This window comes from Pinus tabuliformis, chromosome 4_2 (assembly GCF_031772625.1).
Source record: "Pinus tabuliformis cultivar Carrire ecotype Pingquan chromosome 4_2, CPIR1, whole genome shotgun sequence".
In the NCBI taxonomy this organism is placed as follows: Eukaryota; Viridiplantae; Streptophyta; class Pinopsida; order Pinales; family Pinaceae; genus Pinus; species Pinus tabuliformis.
Genome location: NC_142304.1, coordinates 457,045,602 through 457,071,224, shown reverse-complemented (window position 1 = coordinate 457,071,224; position 25,623 = coordinate 457,045,602). Strand labels below are relative to the sequence as shown.

Here is a 25,623-nt window from a genome sequence, read left to right as displayed (position 1 = left end):
AAAGAAAAAAGAAGAATGTTTTGAATTTTCAAATGCAAGATAGGGGGTCTCATCAAGAGCCAGCCTACCATGATCATAAGGAAGAAAGTGAAGTGGCATTCCCACTATGGCCATCACACCAAGGATATGGTCCAAGAGGCACATCCGAAAAAATAAAGAGTCCTTGGAATAGGAGGTCTCATCACGAGCCGGCCTGCCCACCTTTCACTCCTTCCTGGTGAACGGCATTATGATTTAACTGGTTACCAAGCCAGCATAATGACCTCCATTTTGACACTGAACAATACTTCCTAGGCATACACAAAGGATCATGCTTCCATGGGTGAAACAAACAACTCTGCCAAGGTTATGGACACATGTCGGCAGCAGAGCTCTATTAATGGTATTGAAGTCACACATGTCGGCAGCAGAGCTCTATTAATGGTATTGAAGTCACATTTCTTATACACCAATAGTAATCATTAATACCCTTCTCTGTCTTATACCTTTGTAATCTGTCAAATAAGATTATGCACATCACTTCCCCAAACCATTAAAAACATGAAAATCCATCATAACCGATCATGACGAGAAAAGTAAACAGTGATCGCATTACACTCGTTGTGCACGTCAGTTGTCCTATCCTCCCAGCCTCACATCATGTAACCGCATTTTCTTATTTATTAAGCGATCCTATTATACACCTCGATTTCGGTAACCTGCTCCTTTTTGTAAACATGGCATCTTGGCATATGTTGTTCCTTTATGACCCTGTACCAGAACAAATCGGCCCGCTGCTCCTTCATTTGACGGCCGAGGATGGCCTATCACATTGTGGGGGGGCGCTGACTTCATAATTTGCTGACATATGTGTTAGGCTATTATTCGACAAACTCTTACTAGGGAATAGCAAGGCTTAACGGTATCTCGTTTTTCAATTTGCGTGCCTTGTTGTTCCTAAGATATTTCCGTCTACAACAATTAGTAAGATTTTAACAAGCCTTGCGATTTTTCTATTTTCTCTGTGTTTCTAAAAGTTGAAAAGTCTGCTATTCCATTGCCGTCTCTACATTTTTACAGTAAGCTAAAGCATGGGAGGAAGGTCAATTCGAAGAGAACCACAGGTGTTGATAGTTTCTAACGCCGCACAGGAAATCCTGGCAAGGACAGGATGGTTAGTCTATCTTAATCGTCTACATGAATCCAACGAGACCGTGGCAATATAATTCTTGCAGAACTTGCAAGAACACCACTCCACAGTAAGGGGAAAACACATAGCAGTTACCGATGACATAATTGCAGAAGTCTCGAGACTGCTAGCCACTGGACCTGTGTGGACTCTAAGAAGGAGAGACTGCACAAGATCATGAAGATCTTCCAGGATGAAGGCCAGAACCTGACAGTCAGAGGAAAGGGAGTCCTACCAGCAACATTAGGAGAGCCATGGGCAAAATTGGCGAAGATCATCCAGAGCTACATCACATGTGAAGGCAGGAAAGACGTGGTAAGACCACGACACCTTAAACTCTTAGCTGTATTAAAAGAGAAATGCTCTGTGAACCTACCTGCATTTTTAAATTCATTACTACATGATGTTGCCCGAAGCATGAAAAAGTCACAACATGTGGAATCAGTAGTAAGTCACCATGGACTGATATGGCTGATAGTTAGCCATAGTCTTGCTCAGCTAAAGAGCCAGCTAGGGTTTCTACTCCTGAGCAACCTGAAAAAAACATCGAAGGAGCACCCCAAGAGGAAAACCAGGGAATTGGTCAAGATAATAGTCCAGGCCTGAGTAAACAGATAGTTGTTCCTTCTAAGGAAATAGAAGAAATTAAACAATTACGAAAGGAACAACAAAGATTGCTAAATGTGATAGCCCGACTTCGACAGAAAATCAGGGTTTTGAGAATGAGAAAGAGAGCAAAAAGAACTTCAGGGGGAAGACATGCAGCCACTCTAGTGAAACCCCCCAAGAAAAAGGTTCGAAAGACCCCTATTCAGCCTGCTGTTCAAAACCCTGTCGAAGAACAGTCTGCTGTTCAAACTGTTGTCGAAGAACAGTCTGTTGTCCAAACCGCTGTTGAAAAGCAATCTGCTGTTCAAACTCTTGTTAAAGTGCAGATTGTCGTTCAAAGGCGAAAGGAACAGCATTTCACTGTTGCTCATGTTGAAGTGAAAACGGACGATATATCGGCCTGTGACAAGGAAGTTCAGACAGAGGCGCAGTCCTCTGAAGGAATACCGACTTTAAACACAAGGCGATGCAATAAGAAGATTCAAGTAAATCTTCCACTGGCCACCACTATGTGGGACAAAAATTCAAGGATAGTAACCCTACGAGAGGGTTTGATGCAAGCTCAACAAGCAGTAGAAAAACTTACCAAACAAACGGTTCCTCAAGAAAAGTATGAAGAATTACAACAACAGCTAAGGAATGTCAATTTATCCGAAAGCCAGGCCTTTGAAGGGTGGCGAAAAGAACAAGAAAAAGTCACAAAGGTAACTCATATATTAGATGTCGTTATCAGACAGATGGATACCTTATGCTCTTTGTACACTGACGTCCTAGCATGTAGAGCCCCTGCCAAGAATTATGCCTTGTTTCTAATGGAACAATATTTGCAATGGAAAAAATTAAGGCCGTCAAAGCAGGAGCCCCTATAAAAATTAATACCATTAATGATTTTATAAATTGTTGTAAGCACTATGGAGTAAAGGTTCAAAGACTACTGTGTGAATTCTATCTGCATAACCTTGTGCTAGACCAGGACACAAAATAGAACCCTGGCCCTTTTGTTGGGGATATCCAACTGCAGGCGTTTATTTCATTTGGAGTTAATCAAATCAAATGGCTTAAAGCCTATAATGCCTTCCAAAGACAAGAAAACGGATTAAACTTATGGGTAAGAGCTGAGCCTAGAGATCCATTACGGTTATGGAACAAACACAGGAGCCTCATGAGGACCCCGGGCATGATTGACACATTAGGACCCATTCATACAGCAATCAATAGGCAAGGGATAGAATACTTGTTTACCATTAAGGACCTTGCCATTGCAGCTGCTAAATTTCGATATCAGACCTCCAATCCGAACATCCAACTCAGGGAACCATTTAATTACGAGAACTTTAAGTTATCCGCTGATCATTTGAACCTCTATGGCGAAATTATCTTGAGGGTAGGGCCATCTTGGTTAGGATATAGGTTTCGGAGTCCGATTATTTGGCACCCTGCACCTGGATACCAAGCCCTGTATGAAATGATTGAGGGTCAAACAAGCCATCTTTTTGAACACCTAGTTAGGCATCATGGCTGTAGACCACCACATGAGATCCCATCTCCAACCTACTCTCTCTCTGCCTTACATGTCAACTACAATGTTTTCATGAGGGCATGAAAAAGGGTAAGCAGGGGGGTGTGTGGAGTACTGAAGAAGATATGTTTTTATTTATTATTTTGTCATCTTTTCTTTAGAACTCGTAACATTTTCACATCATGAACTAGGTAGATAATGGGAAATAATGACAAATCTATAAAGATTTATATGCAACATGAAAACACTAATAATTGATATTTCCTTTGCAGGAAACGGGAAAAACTAAAGATTTCCGCTCCAAAGAAAAAGACAGGGCCAAGCTAATCGCTGTCCCTTTGGCAGGGAACCATATACAATGGGAAATCATGACAAATCTATAAAGATTTATATGCAACATGAAAACACTAATAATTGCTATTTCCTATGCAGGAAACGGGAAAAACTAAAGATTTCCGCTCCAAAGAAAAAGACAAGGCCAAGCTAACCGCTGTCCCTTTGGCAGGGAACCATATACAAACAAGACGATCTAAATTAAAGCATCTCAGCCAAGGAAAGGAAAGGAGATATCGACGCGGCGCAAGAAAACGACCGGATAATTGAGGACTAACAGCTGGGCGAATCCCTTAGGATCCTTTGATCCTGAGGGATCGCTACTTTAACTATTTTTACATCCTTGATATCTCCGCTTTAGCTGTTATAAGTAGGGGCAGCACTGCTAGCCCGGGGAGACTGTTAATTTTTATGTAATGTTGCTCTGTATTTGAAACTTTGATCATCGACTCTCATTGAGAAGTGATCCACTATAACTCTGTTTTAACGCTTTAATACAAATTTGGTTGTTGTTCCATCTGTGATTCTGGAATAATCTCAAGCAGTGTGTCCCTAGAGGCTAAGGGCCCGGCCCTGGTGGAACACTTGCTCCTGTACTATTACCTCTAGCTCGTGTGTGGTTTGCATTATCAGCTTTGATCGGTAATCTAGCGTGTTTTGTTATTTTATATCATAGCTCTGTTATATTTACAATATCGTTCTCTACAACAGGAAAGTCATATTGTTCATTCTGACTTGATAACATATTGTTGTTCCTTTAAGTCATTAATGTAACATTACTATTCTTTACAGAAAGCTATTGATGTTCAATTGCAGAGTAACCGAGTTGTAATATTCTTAAGTTGGTATTATTGTATTCGTCTATGGTTTATACTTCATACAATTGCTGTTCAGTTGACATTGTTGTTCCATTATGAATTGTGGTCGTTACCCTTTCTAAATAATATCAATATTTGTGGTATCAGACTCAGATTACTGTTTCTCTTAATATCTACGTATGCTATGTGAGTTATTTATTTTGGTATTGTATATTCATCATTGGCTTTAAGCGCTGTTCTATATTCCATTGATAGTTGGTTGTCGTTGCATTTCTATTTGCTGTCCGATTTACCCTTTTAGTAAAAATTGCCATCTGATTTCTGTAGGATACGATTACTGCACTTGTTCCTGTAGAATAAGGTGTTGTTGTTCATCAGACTTAGTTGTTGTTACATTTTCTAGTTGCTGTTCCATTTCTTAATTGCTATTCCATTTCCTGTTATTTGCGTTACCGTTGCTTTGGTGTGCAGAACGATTTGAAACTGTAGTGGGCATTAGCATTTGTTGTCTAGTCCCCAAATTGATGATTTGTTCCTTGATTACCTTTAGTTACATCAGTTTCCAAAGGGATGAGTTATTGTTACTGAACGCTTGACTAATAAATTGCCTAGTTTTCCGAGTGCATGATTTAGTTTCTAAAGTATTTTGCTGTAAATAGATTTTCTTTCAAGCATCTGTTTAATCTTATATTTCCTTGAGCACTATACTACTAGCATTACTCTGGCAAATTACAGCCTCAAACTGAATACAATCTTTGAGATAACAAATCGTTCCTGGATTGAAAAGTTAATGTGAGGTAATTAGAGGCGAAAAAGACCCTTTTTACGACTCGATAGCAATTATTTTAGAGATCAGAGCAGTGTGTGAGGTGAGAATCACACAAGATATAGCTGGAGGACCCAGGAGAAATTGTGCAAGGAAATATGAGGCTTGGAGGACTGAAGGAAGGTATATGTGTTGTCTATTCTGTCTATGAGAAACAGTGAGGGATTGTGGAGCTAAAACTTTGTGTAATACTAAGATATTTCCACTTGTATGATAATACAGATAGCAGGGTTTTTATCTGAGGCTTTCCCCAAAGTATTCTTCTGTGTTCATGTGTGATTGATTTCTTCTTCATCTGTTATATGTGTTCTATTTTATCTTGCTCAAAATCGATTAAGCTTCCGCAAGTTTGTTTGTAAAAGTAGATCAAGTATTTTGCTTTAGTTACATTGCATTATCAGGTGATCTACGGTGAAATTTCTACATGGTATCAGAGCAAAGGTGATCACAGTAGAGAACAGTATACAAAGAAGGGAGAAGTTCGAAGGTTAAAGTTCTTGATTATAGAAATCGAATTCTTATCACATCTCAAATTTCACCAATGTCATTCAATGGTTTGAGACTTGAGTATGCCCTGGATGGTAGCTCGAATTATATAGCCTAGAAGGATCGCATGGAAGCAATATTAGAGGACAATGGTTTGAAGGACTTCATTGATCAAGAAGTCCCCAAGCCAGCAGCTGCTAATGCCCAAGAATTGGCGGAATGGAAGAAATGTGTGGCTAGAGCGAGGCGAATTCTTCTAGAAGGAGTTTGAGATCATATTGTCTCAAGTCTCCATGGGAAGGAGACACCATTTTCAATGTGGAAAACATTGAATGATCTATATCAAAACAACAGCGATCAGAGGAAGTTGGCACTGAAAGAAAAGCTTCATAAAATCAAGTGTGAAAAGGGGCGACACGATCTCTACATATCTGAACAAGCTCACCACCTGTAGGGATGAGCTTGGAAGTGTAGTAATCACGACAGCTGATGATGACATGTTGAGTCTTGCTCTCCTCGGTCTTCCTAAGAGCTGGCATAGCTACCAGGACTCGGTGAATGGAAGAGAGAAACTGAGAGATTGGGAATGACTATGGTCCGATCTTATGCAAGAGGAGATCAAGAGAAGCACCAGAGATGGTTCTTCAGCCATGGAAGATGAAGAAAATTCTGCCTTAGCGAGTAAGGCAAAGAAAGGGAAGGAGAAGGATTCTCATCTCAAATCGAGTTCTTCTCATGGAGGGAAGAAGATTGACAAATCTAAAGTGAGATGCTTTAATTGTCATGAGGTGGGCCATTATGCAACTAATTGTCCATTGAAGAAATCCAAGAAGGGATCCAAGGAAGGATCTGAAGGTGAGGCATTGGCCTCTCAGTTCGAATTGGATTTTACCCTCATTGCATGCATGGTTTCATTGATGATGGGTTGTGGTTGGTTTCTTGACAGTGGAGCCTCATTCCACATGACTGGCAATAAGAGTCTGTTCAGTACCTTGGAGGAGAAAGACCTCAAGAAACTCATAGAGATGGGTAATGATGAAAAGTATAGTGTTTCAGGTGTGGGTACAGTTTCTTTTCAGAGGGAGCATGGAGCTCGCATTACCTTAACAGATGTGAAGTATGTGTTAGGACTGAAGAAGAACTTGGTATCGATCACGATGCTAGAGGAAGAAGGCTATGATGTAGTCTTCAGTAAGGGAAAGATTTTACTTAGACACATCACCATGAGACAGGTGAAGTAGATCGATTCATGAGTCAAGAACATGTATGCTCTTGAGGTTCAAGATGCATGCAAAGCTTTGAGGAGCAAGGCAACTGTTGGAGACTTGGTGGTTGACAGGGAGAGTACATTACCTCTCAACATGCAGCGCCAAAAGAAGTCTCAGACAATTGTGGAGGAGCCACAATTGGTGAAGCAACTTTAGGAGGTTGTGGAGCAGCCACAACTGGAGAAGCCGAGAAGAGACTGAGTGGAGGCATCCACTCATGTAGAGACCTCAAGTAGGGGGAAATTTTGAGCCAAGTGGGCAGAGGGATCACATGCATCCATACCTCCAAGTGGGAAGTGGGGCGATGTGGAGTGATAGTCCCAAGAAGGTTGAAATAGGGGTAGGATCCTTGAGGTACCCAGCCTCTTTGATTATACCTTACTACAGGAGCCCCAACAAGTAGTAGCAAGACTGGCTAAGTGGGTAGAGACAGATGCAGATGGAGCGACAGAAGGAAGTTTCAGCATCAGAGGGTGTTTCTAGCCCAACAAGGAGGTTAATTGGGAGACCAGTTACTTACTTCTCAGTAACTAAGTTGTAGTGCAACATTGGGCAGCACGATGCAACATGATGAGAGGAGGTGCAGTGTGGATGTAGTGCTCGGAGATAGGACCAACAACAGCATAGATGCAGCGGGAGGAATCAGTGTGATTGATGCAGTCAAAGATCAAAGTGACAGAGGCTAGAGAAGTCAGATACTGAAGAGCACGAAGGTACAGAGTTTTCAGTCGACAGAGGCAATAGCAGTCAGATACTTTGATGAAAAAGGCATCATTCTGATTTAGGTTGGATATTTTTTGTGTTCCTAGAGTTATTGGAGCAACAACACTTGAGAGAAGTGTTGCATGCAAAACATTCCAAAGGTTTAGGATTAGGTTCGAGTTGAATGCCTTTTTTGTTGAGAGGGAGTGTTGAAAATGGCAACAAGAAATGCTAAAAATAGCATTGCTATAAATAGCATTTCAGGATATACTCCAACTCTGTTGGAAATAGAAAAAAATAGAAATTCTAAAAATAACATTGCTATAAATAGCATTTTGGGATACATTCCAATTTTAATTAGTCCCTAAATTAAAATTGTGAATTAAAATTCGAATTTGAGCTCAATAGCTGTTTGTAAAATATTTAATTAATTCATCTTGAGTTAATTAGTTGGAGAAAATCAAACATGAAGTCTATGTGAAGACATGCAACATTTATCCCTTTGATTGAGGAAGTTATCCCTTAATTAAGGAGATCAGGATGAGTTGTACTTTGAGTTGTAATTAGTTAGCTCAGTTAACTGAGTTAAGTCTAGTTAGATTAGTTCCAACAGTTTGTGGAACTGATTGTGAGTTCAGTTAGTCAAGCATGCATGCATGCAATTAGTGTACTTCATATACCTGAATATTCTCTCATAAATAACTTATGCATGTCATTTCAGATAGAGACCCAGTTGAGATCAAAGGAAGGGACAATGTACTATCAGTTGGAGGAATTTTCCTATATAGGAAACTCATCCATGCAGAAGGAATTAACTCCTTAAGGATTGCGTAGTTATTTCAGAGGTTAGAGCAGTGTGTGAGGTGAGAATCACACAGGATACAACTGGAGGACCCATGAGAAACTACGCAATGAAATAGGAGGCTTGAGGACTGAAGGAAGGCTTATGTGTTGTCCATTATGTCTATGAGAAGCAGTGTGGGATTGTACTGAGAGCTAAAGCTTTGTGTAATCTTGAGATATTTCCACTTGTATGATAATACAGATAGCAGGGTTTTTAACTAAGGCTTTCCCCAGAGTATTCTTCTGTGTTCATGTGTGATTGATTTCTTCTTCATCTGTTATATGTGTTCTATTTAATCTTGCTCAAAATCGATTAAGCTTCTGCAAGTTTGTTTGTAGAAGTAGATCAAGTATTTTTGTTTATTTACATTGCATTATCAGGTGATCTACGGTGAAATTGCTACATAAGTGGGCTGAGTTACTTCCTTGTGTGGGCTTGGAAATGGTGGTACACTTCTTTGGTGATTGACTTGCTTCATTTTCCTCTTCATAAAATTCCTTCAACCTCGGTAATGATGGGAAATATTCACTAGCATGTGATTTTGCATGGATAACACAACTATGAACATCTTCTTTTTACTAATTTTACATTCTTAACATTTCTACTTGTTCTCTTAGATTGCTAAGAATTTATGTTTTAAAGTTACCAAGAAAATTTCCAAGTTCAGCTTCACTTATTGATCTTGATGCTGATTTACTTACTCTTGCCCTTCCTCTTGAGATGCGCTTGCATGTTTCAGAAATTTCTTCAAATGATAATTGGTATACATCACCTCTACTCATGAGGTCAAGGAGATCAATCCACTCATCCCTAATTGTTCTAAGTAAGAGGCTTTTTAGTGTGTCAAATCCTAAAAGATGCAATTTTTCCCTCTTAACATTATATATGAATCTCTCTATTAGATCCTTAAGGCTATCATCTTCTTTTTGAGTCATTCTAAAAATTTCTTCTTTAAGATTATCATCTTTATATTTTTCTAGAAATATCTTTTGCATATCATTCCATGATCTTATTCAATTAGTCCCTAAAATCATGGACCATTTTAGAGCTATATCCTTTAATGTTGTCGGAAACAATCTCAATTTTTGAATGTTTAATAAGTAACCATAATATCTACAAAGGATTTCCAATAAAGAAAAATATTTCTGGATCCCCTGACCTCATACCATGGAAGTTGGGAAGGAAATATGGAGGGATGTTCTTCATATGCAGTAACATCAAAGTCTTGAATGGGAAAGCGAAGAGGATATTCTTCATTGTCATCATCTCCATCCATTTCTTCAACCTTCTCTATCACCTCCTCTTCTTTTACCTAAAAAAGTGGATGGCGATGTGGTTCTTACTGAACCACGTGATCAAATGGGGGGTTTGGTGTTGGAGAAGTAATGTTTTTATAAAAAATTTTGAATATGAATGCTAATGCAATGCAATTTTCTGAAATGAAATATGTATAATTCAATTTTGTTTTTGTTTTTGTTTTTGTAGAAATGGATCAACTAGGGAAGAAAAAAATGCATTCTTTGATACCTCCCCGACAATAGCACCAAAAAGTGATGAGCCTCAATATTGCAACAAGAATGATGCAACTCTCAAGGCTACCAACTTAAATTATCAACCCGGGGTTCGTACAAACTTAAGAGGTGTCAACATTATATGTGTAGCATACAATGTGTCCTTCTTTCGTTGATCTGATGTAATTGAGTGAATGTCATGAAATCAAAGGCTGAACTAATTGCATAAATCAAAATGTTACTCTATTTGCAAGAAATGAAAATGCTACTTGCTCAAATGTAAACGTTGATCCTAATTGCAAGAAGGTAAAGGTTATGCTATTTGTAGGAATGAAAAGTACTTGTCTATTTGAAGAATGTAAACCTTGTGCTTCTTGCAATAATGTGAATAATTAGTCTAACTATATTATGTGAAAATTTGCCTTGAAAAGAAATTAATCCTATGCAAGATAACAATTTGTAATTGAAATCCTAAGAGCATGAATTCAATAAAATAGGCCTAATCTACTTTGTAAAAAGGAAAGTCCTAAGTGGTGTTTATTATTATCTAGTCATGGATTTAGAGCCTAGGGGCCATTATTCAAGCCTAAGAGGCAAACACCAAGCTTTTGGACCAAATCTGGTCAATTTATACATGCTACAAGAGTACTACAGGAGGTGCTACAAGAGTTCATGTTTTTCTATAGGAGGATATAACTTGCCTAATGCCAAAGTATATCAGATGAAAATGGGATGGGAATTTTTTTTTTAAGTAGGATGTCTTAGGAATCTATTCCCAGTGGAATCACTCCAAAATACCTCTATTAAAACATGCTAAAACATAACAGAAAATTAATACTCCAAAAACTGGAAATTCAAGAACTAGTGAGCTAGTTAACCTATCAAATTCCTATCCTAATCAAGTGAAAATTCTATGGGGTAAATTTTTTTATTAACTTGAATATTTTATGACCCAATACAAGTGGAATCAACTCAAATGAAGCTCATTAACATGTTCTAAAAAATAGCAGAAAATTACTACTATTTTGCTACAAGGGACTTCTAGAAATTCTAGATTTGTGAACTAGTAAACCAATCCAAGTAGCTCAATGATGAATAAGAATTTTTAAAGTTGTTCTAAGTATGCATCATGATTGTGAATGTGTAAATAATCTGTAAAACAACTCACTTCAATCATTTAACCAATATGACCTACAACAAAAGAAACATGAATAGTAAATGCAGAGATAAGAGATGCAAGTGAAAAAGGCATTCAAAGGAAATAAAGAAACTGTACAAGAGGGCTCTAAGGCTCTTGGGATGGCCAAGCCCGAGTATACTCAGATTCCTTTGAAGGAAGCTAAGTTTTAGAAGCTAAAAATGACACCAAACTTCATTATTTGAATCAATCCAAGTACATCCTTGCTAGATTGAAAGTGGAGCTGATAACTAACCATTTTTCTCCACAATAAGACTAAGAAATACATGCCCCTAGAGGAAAATTCTAATTGGTACTTATAAAAATATATGAGGAAGCATTATCCTTGAAAGGAGGCAACTTTACCCTCCAAAATCCCTCAAAAAGTGGATTTTCTTCCCAACACTAGGGATTTTCATTATATGACATGGAACAGATTCCTAGATTTTCTCAATTAGTGGAGCTCAAGAATTTGTGAATAATTTCATGATATTCGGTTCATTTATTATTAAATATTAGTCCATACTATAGTAGGGAGAAAGTACTTATATTATCTCATTCAGAATTTACTCCATATTCTCTCAATATTCTATAAAAATAAATAATATTAGGCATATAATATGCAATTATCTCTAAACCTTCCTAAGAACATATTAAAGCTAAAAAACATTATTAAGTGTAGAAGGAGAGATTTAATATAGCCTTTATGTGCCTAGGAAATGTTAGATGGGCCTTAATTTGTGTCTGATTTGGAGGTCCATCACTAGCCTCTAGATTCAAGATGAAGGACATTGGAATCATGCACTACTTTCTAGGCCTTAAGGTGCGGCAAAGGCTCGGTGAGATTTTCCTTTAACAAGGAAAATATTTTGTGAATTTGTTGGAAAGATTTAGAATGAAAAAATGGAAGTCCCTACCCACAATGATGGAAATGAAATTCAAGAAGTTATGTGGAGAGGTTGCAAGACCTAATTTGGCGAATCCAACTGAGTATAAACAATTGATTGGAGCTCTGATGTTCCTGGTGAACACACGTCTAGAAATATGCTAGACAGTGAATAACTCGAGACAATTCATGAACGAGCCTCTCCATGTATATTGGATCACTTCCAAACACATGTTGAGATATTTGCATGGGACGATCACACTTGATTGGAGATATTTTCCTAGAGATGTTTGAATTCATGGACACATTGTTGTTGAGTGGGAAAGAAATGTTATCGACATGAAGAGTATGTATGGATGTTGTTTTAGCCTTGGATATGCCATGATATCTTGGATGAGTAGGAAGCATAATTTCGTAGCATTGAATACCGACAAGGCAGAGTACATTACCACTAGCATGGCTAGTTGCGAAGAAGTTTAGTTGAGGAAGCCCTTTGGAGAGCTATTTGAGAAAGTCCTAGACACTATAGTGATATATTGCGATAACAAGAGTGGGATCCAACTGCCAAAGAATTTCATATTTCATGACAAGTAAAAGCACATAAAGATTCATTATCACTTCATTCAAAACATGGTGCAGAGAGGAGTTGTTAGACTCCATCACATATCGACAGATGAGAAAATTGCAAATATTGTCACCAAGACTTTGCCAAAAGGGAAGTTATTGGTCTTCAGAGAGTAGCTTGGACTGATATATGCGACCCTTTCTGGTAAGGGGAATCACTAATCGAGGACACTACGCCAACTCTTTCCCCCTGTCTGAGCTCCTAGGGTGAGGAATTGAGATGAAGGGCTTCGGGGGTCGAGGGATCTCTGGATAATAGGGTCATAGATGTTTCTCCCCTATGTTTTACCCATAGGGTTGTAGATGTTGCTCCCCTATCTTTGTCTTTACAAAGTATGCCCCAATTTACATCATACCCACAAGCTGGGATTGTTGGGAATACTGCTCCCCATCTGGCCAATGGGTTGAGAGTGTACTTGGGGTGTACAACCTAGGTTGATTATGATGCAGGTGTTCTACCACATGAATATTGAGTGTAATTGTTGGGAATATCAATGGGAAATAGGATGGGTTGAGATTTTCTCCCCTATTTCACCTATTGTTCGATATGGGGTTGTAGATGTTTAGTTCCCCCATGAGATTCTGAGTTGAGATGCGCTCCCTGATATTATTTTCAGATTGAGATGTGCTCCCTGATATTATTTTCAGATTGAGATGTGCTCCCTGATATTATTTTTGGATTGAGATGTGCTCTTAGATGATGTAGATGGTGGTAGATTTAGCTCCTTGATGATTCTTCTTCTTTAGATTCGAGAATTTTTTATCAGATAGAGTTGAGCAGAGGCGGGACATGATATACATGACATGATGCAAGTGGAATTATCCCTAGTTGAGAGGGAGTGTAAAAATTGGAAACTAGAGCCAAATTCCACTTTGGAAAACTCATTTGATGTATATTATGATTTCATTGAATTCCTACTTTTTAGAGGACCAAAATCAACCTAAAGATAATCAAATTTGGATAAGGGAAAGTGTACTTATGAAGAAAATCCCACGTGTGTACATTTGGAGAGGTCAACCATAACGGTAAATTGTTCACCCTTGGAAGCCTATAAATATAACTGACCTCAAGCTCATTTGGAAATCATCAAGAATCTTCTTCTTCTCTTCTTCATTGATTGGTTTGCGTAGATTTGAGGTAGGGAAAATTCGACCATAGTTGCTGGATTGCAGGCATAAATGGTGTGAATGGAAGCTTCAAGACACTCGCACAACTCCTCATGCATGTGACCAGGAAGTTTGACTGAAATTGACCATTGACGAAAAAGTTGATCATAGTTGATCGCAGACAAATTTTTTTGTCTTTGATATATTCTGATGTTGGAAACTTATTTCTAGATGTTATTGGGTCGTTTTTATGGTTATATTTTATTTGGCTCATTTTACTCTCTACTGAACATTCTATGACAATCTAACAAAAGAAGAATTTCAAAGGGTTTGCCCCCTTGTGGGGTTTTCCCCCTTGTTAATTTAAGTATTGAATTTGGCTAAAGTAATTGATACAACATAAAACAATTTGGAAATTTAACATATACAAACTACCAAAGTCCATAGAATAGGAAAACCAACCTGGGAACATATTTGAATGGTCTCTCTAGACTTCTCCCACAAAACGATTGTCTCTTGTAAGAAAGATAATAGAGGGTCTAGATTTATCTAGCAGTCTCTTGAGGGAAATAAATTTGGAGGATCCCCCAACCCCCCTAATATTAAGAGACAAGATAATCATTTTGAAAGAGCCATAGAGGGATTCTATGCTCTAAGGACCCTGGAAACAATCTCTTTGTATGAAGGAGGAGGCAGGATAAGGCCTCCCTCAACATCCTTTGGAGGGATTCCATTTTTAGCCTAAGATTTCGTTTTGCTTTTTCTTTTTTTATGATTACATTTTGGAAGGGTGTACTAAGATAATTTGTTGGATGGTTAATTGGGGATGACCCATAGAACATAGGGAATGGGAGTCATATTTAGGATATCCTTAAAATAAGGGTTAGAAGGATGGTAACTTTCATAAAAAGTTATATGCCATAATTTTTAGCGAGATAGGTCCCATACGAGAGACCAGGAACATATTTAGGGTCAACATTTATAGTAGACGAAGGTCCATGACTATCAGAAGAAGGGATGACCAGACTAGTTTTGAAAAGGGCATTCATTGGCTCACCTTCTGATCTCAAAACATGGTTTTAACAAGGCCCTAGAGTTTTATTAATATTTCTATTTATAAAGGATGGATTAACAAGTTCATGTTCTAGTGCATTATGAGGAATGAGAGAAGGAAATGTAGTAGAATTTGTGAAAATATTAGAGCCTTTAAGAGCATTATTTTCAGGTTGATCGATAAGAACAGAGTCCTCATAAGACAAAATTTGAATCAAAGAACTAGAGGAGGAGGGAGACTTACTCATCGATACATCACTTCCAGAAGAGGGACTAATCAAATGAACTTTGATAGGTCCACTCTAGTTGGAGACCTCCAATATTCTTTGAATTTCCTCCATAATTTGGTCATTTTCCTTATTTGTAGAAACCTTAGAGAAGCAGACATCTTCAAAAACTTGGCAGGAGCCATCTTCCAGAGGGATTATTCCACCTACTAGGACATTCTTCTCAGCCAAATCTACAGGGAGTGAGTTCTAAACCATTGCCAAACTATTATCAACCTCTTTCATAGCCTCAAAAGAAAAGGAGATTGATCGCTAAGCCCCCAGGGCCACTTGGAAATGTGAGTAGGGATTATAAGACCCTAGAGGAGCAAAGGACCTAACTAGAACCTTGCAGAGATTTTGTGGTCCATAACCTTGATGAGAAGGAAACCCACAAGTTCCAACCAAATGACCCACTATGTGACAATTTAGGTATCTAAAAGGAGTTTGTAAAAAGTCAAGTGGTTAAACGATAACTTTCTCTCCTCATTGGATTTTAAGAGTCCCCGGAAGCCCCTCAAAGAAGTCCATTTCCACCAAGATCCAGACCATTCTCTTGCCAACTATTATTAGGGTAGCTTCGTCAAGAAAAAAAACCTATCAAGAGAGTTACCAATATTGATTAAAATCTCTTTCGATTAGAGCTCATGAAGGAAACCTAGTCATTAGAGAAAATTTGAGGTCTAAAATGGGCCTCCTAAGGAATATTATAAAATAATAGTGTAAATAATAAAATAATATTAGATTGGATCATCAAATTTTAGAGAGAAAAAAGAAAAAAAAATTATTTCAACTCGTATTTTTTAGTTATCTCAAATTTCGAGCGGGAGCACTTGTTGGATGCAGAATTTAATTCCTTGTCCAAGCACTACCCATGTTGCATACTTTCGATGGTCATGTATTTCTCAATTTTTGTGTAGCAAGGTCCATTGAAAGTATACAATATGGGTGCTCCTTGGACGAGGAATTAAATTTTGCATCCAATGATTTCTCTCACTCGGAATTTGAGTAAAACCTTAGGGAGAAGTTGAAAATACGAGTTGAAAAAATAGTTATTTATTTATTTATTTTAATCTTTTTACCTTTTTACTCCAAAAATGATGAATCATCCCCCATGGTTGACATTGTCATCCTAAATCCTATTGGTTCTTATAAATTTGATTTTGGTTATACATTTTTGTTTTGAAGCCCATTTTTTACCTCCAAAATTTCTTTAATGCAACATCACCCATAGATTCCTACGATTTTGTTGATCTGTTCTTGAATAGAAACATGGATGCCAACATTGCAGCTATAGAGCACCTATACCAATAACCCATGACTTATTTATGATCATGTCCACATCAGATTCAGATAGGAAATGGAAATGTATCCATTTGTTCACCAGGATACTCACGACTAGGGTATAACCCACCAAGGGTTTCTAAGTCTCCTTCATTGAGGAAAGGATGTGAATGTGGGTCATGAAGATATAACTAAATTTACCCGTTAGGGATAGCCTAGAAAAAGGTTCCACTTTGTCCATATTCACATCTAACTCGAGTGTTAATTCCTTCATGTTAGCAAGAGCCTTGTAGGATATCTGGGCACGTTTCTTTTTTACCTTCTCCCATAACACTTCTTGACAATCCCAACTCCTCCCACTCCATTTTCAAGAAATAATGCTTGAGTCGACTACATCACGCTGACATTTTGGTCATGAAACCTCTATAAATCCTTTGGCACCAAGGGGGCACTATACGAGTCATGGATATATTGTCGCTCTTTAACTTTTTTAGTGGGAAGACCTCGTTGTTTGGCATAACCATTTTGAAACTAGGAAACAATGGAGGAGCCCACTAGCACCTCTTTTGAAGTCCAAGCCACATGGTCCTGAAGCGCAGGGATTCCATACATCTAAAGTCGTTATGAGAAAAGACCCCCAAAGTCCTTAAACTAAAGGGCTTAACCATAAGGAAGCAAGACCTACTACAGAAATTGAAACGACTTCAATAATACCACGTTAACCTTTGAACCTGAGGTTAAATGGATAATTGAGATACCAACTTCGTGATGTCATGTAGTAGTTGAACCAGATGATGCATCTACCGATTGAAGCGAAGGGTTTCAGAGCGATGGAGAATCATAGGAGGATAAAGTATATACACCTTCATAAAATTTTAATAATTAAATTAGTGAGTAAAAAGAGATATTTTAAGTCAATTTATTATCTACTTAACTATAACTTTAAAATTATTATTATTATTTTTAATAATTAACATTAAAGTTGACATTAGAATGATTTAGGTTAGTAAAATATATTTTAAAACACAATTATTTTAAGAATGAACTACAATTATTTGTTTTGAAACTTTGATTTTAAAAACCAACTTAGATTTATCTTAAATCTGTAGCTACCAAGCACCAAGAGGGATCAATTCTCTTGAAACACAGAGATTTGATCTTTCTTGGTGCTTGGTAGATCTAAAATCTCTTGAAACACAAAGAGATTTGATCTTTTTAAAGTTAAGATGGATCTAGGCTTATTTAATTCCCCACTTTAAATAGACTATATTCCACATGAATACCATGGGTTCCAAGTCAAGTTTACCTTAACTACCCAACACAAATTAATAAAAATAAAAATAAATAACATAGAATTTTTATTTTAACATAGTGTTATATTTACTTTTATTTACCACAATGTACTGTAGAGGCCTCTTGGCACAAGAAGTCAAGTTTACCTTAACTATCCAACAAAAATTAGTAAAAATAAAATAATAAGGTAGAATTTATATTTTAACATAGGATTAATTTGATTTATTTTGATTAAATTAAATGTTTATAGGACATTACATCACATTACAATACAATGCCCTTCTCAACACAATGAATATCAGGGTAGATCCATCTTAACTCCAAAAAGAGATCAAAATCCCTTTTTGAATCTAAAAAAGTTAGCATCTGAGATTGGACCCTCTCTAGGCTTGATAGATGTGGGGTTAAAATAGATCTAGACTCGTTAATTCTCGCTTTAAATAAGTTATATTCTACATAAATACAACGAGTTCTCATGACCCTAGAGTTCAAAAACCACTAATAATAATTTATAAAATTTAATAAAAATAATAATTTATTTTTAATTTTCATACAAATTTTTTTTTAAGGCCAAAAATCACCTCAAGAGAGCAATTTTAAAAAATTTCGTGATATTGAAAACAAAATGAAAATTTTAAAAGTACAAAATTATAATTTTAATAAAATGATTATTTTATCATAAAAATAAATCATTTATTAAAATGATTTTATAATTTTATCAAATTTTTAATAAAAAAATATTATCCCATAATAATAATTAATTATTAGAATGATTTGGTATAAGCCCACGATCGAAACTTATTAAGTTATCCACCCCTCAAAATAAACCCAATAAACTCTAAAAATATTGTCCTCCTACCTTGGTAAAGGTCAACCACTGATTATATTGAAATCCGCAAATTTTTCATGTGCCAAACGCAATACGTAACGTGTACGTGTGGACATTCAACTCCCTCTAGAATGTTCTGGGTTAAGCATACCGTCTCAGGTCCCACACTAAATTTAATTGTGGAAACGTGTTGTATCTTGACAGGTGGTGGGTAAAAAGAAGAGCTTAAAAACACCCGAAGCATGGTCATTAATCCAGAAGCTTCTGCAATCTTCAGTGCTGTGTATCTTCTGGGATTTTGATTAATTAACACAAACACAAGCAGAAGCAGATGCAAAAGCAGAAGCAAGCAGAAGAGAAGCAGAGAAGAGAGGAATAATTTATGCTACGACCCTCCTCGGCCAATGGCGTGGAGGAATCCCCTTCGGCTCTGTGTTGGTACTGGGAGTTTTCAGCAGTCTGCTCTGGAAGTCTATTAATTTGCATAAAACGTCTTTCTGTATAGAGATTAACTCTTATTATGTTTCATTATACACAGAGAATGGAGCAGGGAGAACGAAAGAGCGAGATTCCCCATACCAACAGAGCGAAATTGCCGACGAATCCCTGCAGAGAAGGAAGAAAAGGGCGTGCTCCATTCCCGCCAATGAAGACGGAGACACCAGTAGTTCAGAGTTGAATATAGTGGGAAGCTTCTGCGGCAGAGAGAGCATTTACTCGAAAGCCTTCGGATTTCTGTTTCCCAACAGAAGTTATCCCATGGACGCTTCCAATTGCGTTCAGATTGATACCACTCGTTGGGTTCTGGACATGTCCGTCTTTGTAGGTATCTTCATGCATGCCCAAATCTGATTGCATGATTAGTTTCTTGCTTACATTTATGAATGGGAATGTTTTGAAGCCAAGTATGGATGCTCTGTTCAAATCTCACCTAGTGTATTGTGACAGAGGCTTAGCATATTGAGTCTGCCTGTTTTCACAGTTTGAATTCATTTTGTCTTTTAATTACTTCTAGTAATAACTTTGTAAAATATGCGAAACTCTTTGATAATGAGTGAAAAGTTCGCTTGAAATGTTGGGAGTTTTCCATATTTTACACTGTTACAAGTATTGATGCGATGTTCAAACCTTTGAGAGAGGCCTAAAATCTGACTCTGTAAGTGTAAAATATGAAAAATGCCCAAGTTTTTTTTCTTACTCTGAGGGGAGAGTTCACTTGAAAGGTTGAGCGATTCCATATTTTACACAGTTGCTACCAATTGGTTGACAAATTATATCTTCATTTATGAATATGAACGCTGTGATGTAAAAATACCCAATTTTTTCTTAGGATGAGTGGAGAGTTCACTATCGAGCGTTTCCATATTTTACACAGTTGCTACTAATTAGTTGACAAATTATATCTTCATTTATGATTTATGATATGAATGATGTGAAGTTTTTTGAATGGAAAGGTTGCTGTTTTGTTTTTTATTTTTTATTGGGAAAATTTATCATAATTCAGTTTGGTTAATGTAGGCAGATTCATCGCCCCTCTTCAAGGAAGACTATACCACCTGGAACCTGGAATATGTGACTGGAACTTACTTTGTAGTGGTCTATAAGGGGGCAGACTTTCATTCCTGTCCTGCCAGTGCCAGTGCCTCTGAGCCTTGAGGTGTTAACCTGTTTTTGTACATCAAGAGTCAGTCTTTCATTCCTGAAGAGTCAGTCTTTCATTCCTGCCCGATGTCTTTCATTCCTGCCCGATGTCTCTGAGTCTCCTGGTGTTAATCTATTTTTGTACGTCTAAAGAAAACAATTGGGGCGATATTTTGTTTCTGACATCCCAAGAAAATGAGCCCTTAGCCAAGAAAACATCCCTAGTAAATGAGCCCTTGCCAAGAAAACATCCCTAGTAAATGAGCCCTTGCCCTTAGCCAAGCAACCTGAGTGGCTTTACATCCCTAGTAAATGAGCCCTTGCCAAGAAAACATCCCTAGTAAATGAGCCCTTGCCCTTAGCCAAGCAACCTGAGTGGTTAAGCCAGCAAAAGCAGTTCTAGGGTATATTTAGAAAGAGTTATGTATTTTAAGTATATAGTTCAGAAATTATTTCATTTTTGTAGGGTTTGTTTAGTGATTTTTAAATTGGAAACAGAAACATGAATTGTTAACTACAGATACATAAATGGTTAACTAAATGAGTTATGTATTTTAAGTATATAGTTCAGAAATTATTTCATTTTTGTAGGGTTTGTTTAGTGATTTTTAAATTGGAAACAGAAACATGAATTGTTAACTACAGATACATAAATGGTTAACTGAAAAACAATTTTAGAGCATACTTAGAAAGAGTTGTGTATTTTAATTTTACAGCTTAGAAATTGTTTTATTTTGGGAGGGTTTCTTGGAATTGACTTTCATATTTCTGGTATTTGGCTTTATATGTGGCATTTACAATAGAGTGGTCGGTGCGATAATCTCATGAGTTACATAGCAATTTTAATTTTAAGTTACACAGTAAATCATTTTCTGTGCATGTTTGGAAGAATTCATTATTTTAATTTTAAGTTACACAGTAAATCATTTTCTGTGCATGTTTGGAAGAATTCATTATTGTTTTATTTTGGGAGGGTTTGTTGAGTAGTTTTTAAATTGGAATTGACTTTCATATTTTTGGTATTTGACTTTATATGTGGCATTTACAATAGAGTGGTCGGTGCGATAATCTCATGAGTTACATAGCAATTTTAATTTTAAGTTACACAGTAAATCATTTTCTGTGCATGTTTGGAAGAATTCATTACTAGTTACAGACCAATTTTAATTTGAAGTTACACAGTTAAATCATTTTCTCTCCATGTTGGAAGGACTCGTTACTGCACCTATATACCCTGAAGTGAGGGTTTTTTTTTTTTTTTTTAAGACTCGTCGCGATAGTGAAAAATGACAAATGCATCTCACATATATGTTAGATGCGCTCAGATTAATGTCCCATAAAATAATATCGGGAAGCAATCATTTTGTCAAGTTTATTGGAAAAAGAATTCCTACAAGGAGTTGAGTTCGAATCCTGTGGTGTGTAGGTCAAGAATACAGCCAAGTGAAAGAGATCTGCGTATTCCTCGTCAGCGAAGTGGTTTTTCCTCCAGGAAAGGCGTTGGCAGTTTACGCGCAGTCCCCAGGGTCGCAGTTTCAATACTGCGGGGCTGTAGACATCAGGTGCCCGTCGGCGGTTTTATCTCTTCTCTGGCCCTCTGTCGGTGGTGTCGGCGGGCATAATTCCACTCTTCCTACTGCCAAAGTCGGCATCAGCGTGGAGGATTTGGTGTCTCTGCCAAATCTGGATATGGGGAAACAGAGGCGAGCGGAGGATTTGGCTATGAAGGTCGGGGAAAATCTCCTCGGCTTCGTGCAATCGTTCTGTTCCGTAGAGATGAACAAACTGGCAATGCCCATAGACATATTGGATAGGTGGTTCAAAAGGTTTCAGGAGAGAACGAAAAGGGACCCTGCTTATCTTAGGGGTTTTGCAGTCTAGGTCATGGCATGCGAATTGCAGCAAATTGTATACTACATCACAGAATTCAAATTGCCTTCTGTGCTCTATTGTCATTCATTTTCCCATGTATAATGTACACATGCAAGTTTTAACTTCTTTTCCTACTGACAGAGCTTATATAGCTTGGGCATCCCGCTTAAGTGTATGTTTATTGAGTCAAAAAGCTCATTTTACAGCCAGCTCAAGTTTATGTTTATTGAGCTAAAAAGCTAAGGGATGTGTAAATTTGTGTCCGGGTGTGCTTCTTCAAAATAAAAATAGAAATTAAAAATTTAGGTTGTAAATAGAAAAATAGATGGGTATTCAGCTTAAGTTTATGCTTATCGAGGCAAAAATTAAAAATTTAGGTTGTAAATAGAAAAATAGATGGGTATCCAGTTTAAGTTTATGCTTATCGAGCCAAAAAGCTCATTCTACAGCTTAATATAAGGAATGTGTAAATTTGTGTCTCGTTGTGCTCCTTTAAAATAAAAATAGAAATGAAAAATTTAGGTTATAAATAGAAAAATAATGTCTGGTATAATTAAAAAAAATGAATATATTTTAATCTAAAATAATTAGAAGTAAAAAATGTGTGAATAAAATGTTTAAAGCTTATATTTTTCAAAAATATTTTAACAAGAAATTTAAATAAATTATTTGAAGATCAATGTTAACTAATCGAGATTTAAATAAATTATTTGAAGATCATTGTTAACTAATTGATGTAGATATCAACTTTATATATATTTATATATAGAAAAAAGAAATTAAGTCTTTATGGTTAAATTTTTTATTTGGTTTTAGTATTCAAAAATACAATTTAAACAATGAAAAACAATATAATGTATTTTGCATATTAAAAAAACCTGCACATGAATAAATTTGATTTTTTTGGGCTCATATTAAATCTGTACTTTATAATGAAATAATTGCTTTTGCATATTAAAAAAACCTGCAGACAAAAAAATTTGATTTTTTTGGGCTCATATTAAATCTATACTTAAGATAAATCTATACTGGTTATAACGAAATAATTGCTTTCAAACTTTTCAAATGTCTATCTTTCACCTTAAGAATTTTGCTGTAAATACCAGTAAATAAGGGGTGTGTAACAGAGGCCATGATTGAGAAGAATGGACTCAGGGAGCATACATAACCATCCACTCCCGTCGCCAATTTCCCTTTGTTACTTTGCTTACTGTGAGTTGAGTGATGAGGCAAGCAGCCTCTGGATTCAACGCCAGGAGGTAGCTAATTCTGTCCTTGCACCTGTTAATCTAAAATTTTCTCAATTTCCTGAACTTCTTCAGGCAGAAGCTTAATGTCAAAATCACTTGAATTCGCTGCCTTCAATTTTTTTTTGCATTGCTGCCTTCAATTTGTTTTGCAGTGTTGTACCTGTCTAGTAAATATGAATATTGTAATTTTAATGATGATTTTTTTTTGTTTGTGCAAGAATAAATTTGATTTGATGGATGATATTGAATGGAGTGTATGAATAATTGTTGTAGTTTAATGAATTTTTTTTTTTGTAAGTTATGGAAATTTGGGTTATATTGCGAAAAAATTTGGTAGGGATTTTTGCAAATCTAATTTATAGTTATTAAATTTTAAGATTTTAGGTGCTCCAAAAGATTTTTATGGTAATGAATTTATTTCTACTATCAAAAACATGATTCAAACACTGTTTTTAGAAAGTTGTTTGAAATTTTTTTACCCAGATTCCGATCATTTTGACTAATTCCTCTACTTCTAAATTTGAATGATTAACCCAGAAAATAAATTTGAGTGATTATTTTATTTATAAGATAATTGGGATAATAATAAAAAATTGAATTATTTTTTATTATTTGTTAACGTCAATTTTTATTATTTGTTAATTTAATTTTTTAATTAAAAATTGCTAAAACGTGTAGGGGTTAAAAATATGTATTTCATTTACAATGTCATGCTTTACTTTGAATTTTTATTATTTGTTAATTTAATTTTTTAATTAAAAATTGCTAAAACGTGGAAGGGTTAAAAATATGTATTTCATTTACAATGTCATGCCTTACTTTGATTCACGACATAATAGAGTAAATATATTGTAATAATCTTTAATAACTTAAATAATTATTTTATTTGGAGGGGTAATAAATTTTAATAATTTAAACAATTAACTGATTTGGAGGGGATTGTTTGTTTCACAAAGTGGTTTTGTATATCAATCTAAACTTTCTGTTAGAGGGAATTCTTTGTTTCACAAAGAGGTTTTATGTCTCAATTTAATGTTTGGTTGAGTTATTGTTACAGCGGTTTTATATATTAATTTAAACTTTTTTTGGGAGGAGATTTTTTGTTTCATAAAGAGGTTTTATGTGTGGTTGAGTTATTGTTATAGGCTTATTTAAAATAGGAAAAGGGAAAATATAATTAATATATTTATATTTTTTTAATTAGGTTAAGGGTGTATAGCTTGGGAGGGTGTGGTAGACTAGGGTTTATAGCTTGAAAAGTTAGGTGAGGTGAATTATTTGTGTTTTTTTTTTAATTTATTTTATTGTTTCTTTTATCTTAATAATATTTGTTGGGCCAATCCAATATTGATTGGAAGAAAGTGATTAGATAAGACTAATGATATAAGCCTTCTAGGATATAGATCCATTTCCATATTATTTTTATAAAACGTAGTATTTTAAAATATTTTAATTATAATAATGATTAATTATTGGTATATTAGATTTTAATTTTTTTTAAACATATAAAAAATATTTTCATTAATTATCTTTTAAGTTAAATAAAAAATAATATTTTAATACATTTATATTAATTTTGATAAATTTAATAAAAATAACTTTATTTTGTTTTGATAATTAGTATTATTTTCTTTTTTCTCAATTAGTCTACTCCTATTATTCATACAAAAAAGTTACAACGAGGCAGGCCTCGAGATTTCTTGCCATGAGGTTGGCATATAGCAAAAACTTGACATCCTGACTGTAGAACCGTCAAAATGACTTACAACAGTGAGCATAATATCCAGGAACATTGAACATACCAGACAGACACAAAATCTGACCCAAACAGCGTTATCGGACTGAGTGAAGCACTGTTGTTTCAAGGATCGATTTTTACATATATATAGGCAAAAAAGACCCTGACCTGAGACATGAACAAAAGCTGAGACAAGCATGAACTTTAACTTTGGAGACAAAACCATGGAACCAGAGGCGCGAACTGTCAATCTTCATCTGAAGTGGTTGGTTGTTCTTCTATAAACCTGCACCCAAAATGACCGGAGTCCATGGAGTCAGAGTAGCGGATTGCAGAGCTAGAAGGCTCTCCTCTTGTGCTTGGGCCGACATTGGCCTCAGGGTGCGTGGTGGGTGTCAGTGTCGGTCTTGAAAGCCCTCCATCAGTGATCAAAGCTCTTTGCATTTGCATTGGTAGGTGTCTCATCAGTGTCAAAGTTTGCATCCCGTTAGGCATGCCATAACCCTGATGGAGGAGCTG

The 25,623-nt window shown here is 36.2% G+C and overlaps 1 protein-coding gene across 1 annotated transcript; it reads left to right on the top strand.

Moving 5' to 3' along the window:
• Positions 1-18,829: 18,829 nt before the first annotated feature.
• Positions 18,830-22,250, top strand: LOC149169934 (protein OPI10 homolog). The gene is made up of 3 exons (XM_089428853.1): positions 18,830-19,041; positions 19,142-19,429; positions 21,671-22,250. The coding sequence occupies exons 1-3, from the start codon at positions 19,008-19,010 to the stop codon at positions 22,123-22,125; spliced, it is 777 nt and encodes a 258-aa protein (XP_089284979.1). The 5' UTR covers positions 18,830-19,007; the 3' UTR covers positions 22,126-22,250.
• Positions 22,251-25,623: the final 3,373 nt, after the last annotated feature.

Excerpts from the sequence above, each read along its gene's own strand:
- LOC149169934 (XM_089428853.1), top strand. The coding sequence starts at position 19,008 with ATGGCGTGGAGGAATCCCCTTCGGCTCTGTGTTG. Across the intron at positions 19,042-19,141 it reads TCCCCTTCGGCTCTGTGTTG|AGAATGGAGCAGGGAGAACG; the intron begins GTACTGGGAGTT and ends CATTATACACAG. Across the intron at positions 19,430-21,670 it reads GGACATGTCCGTCTTTGTAG|GTCAAGAATACAGCCAAGTG; the intron begins GTATCTTCATGC and ends TGTGGTGTGTAG.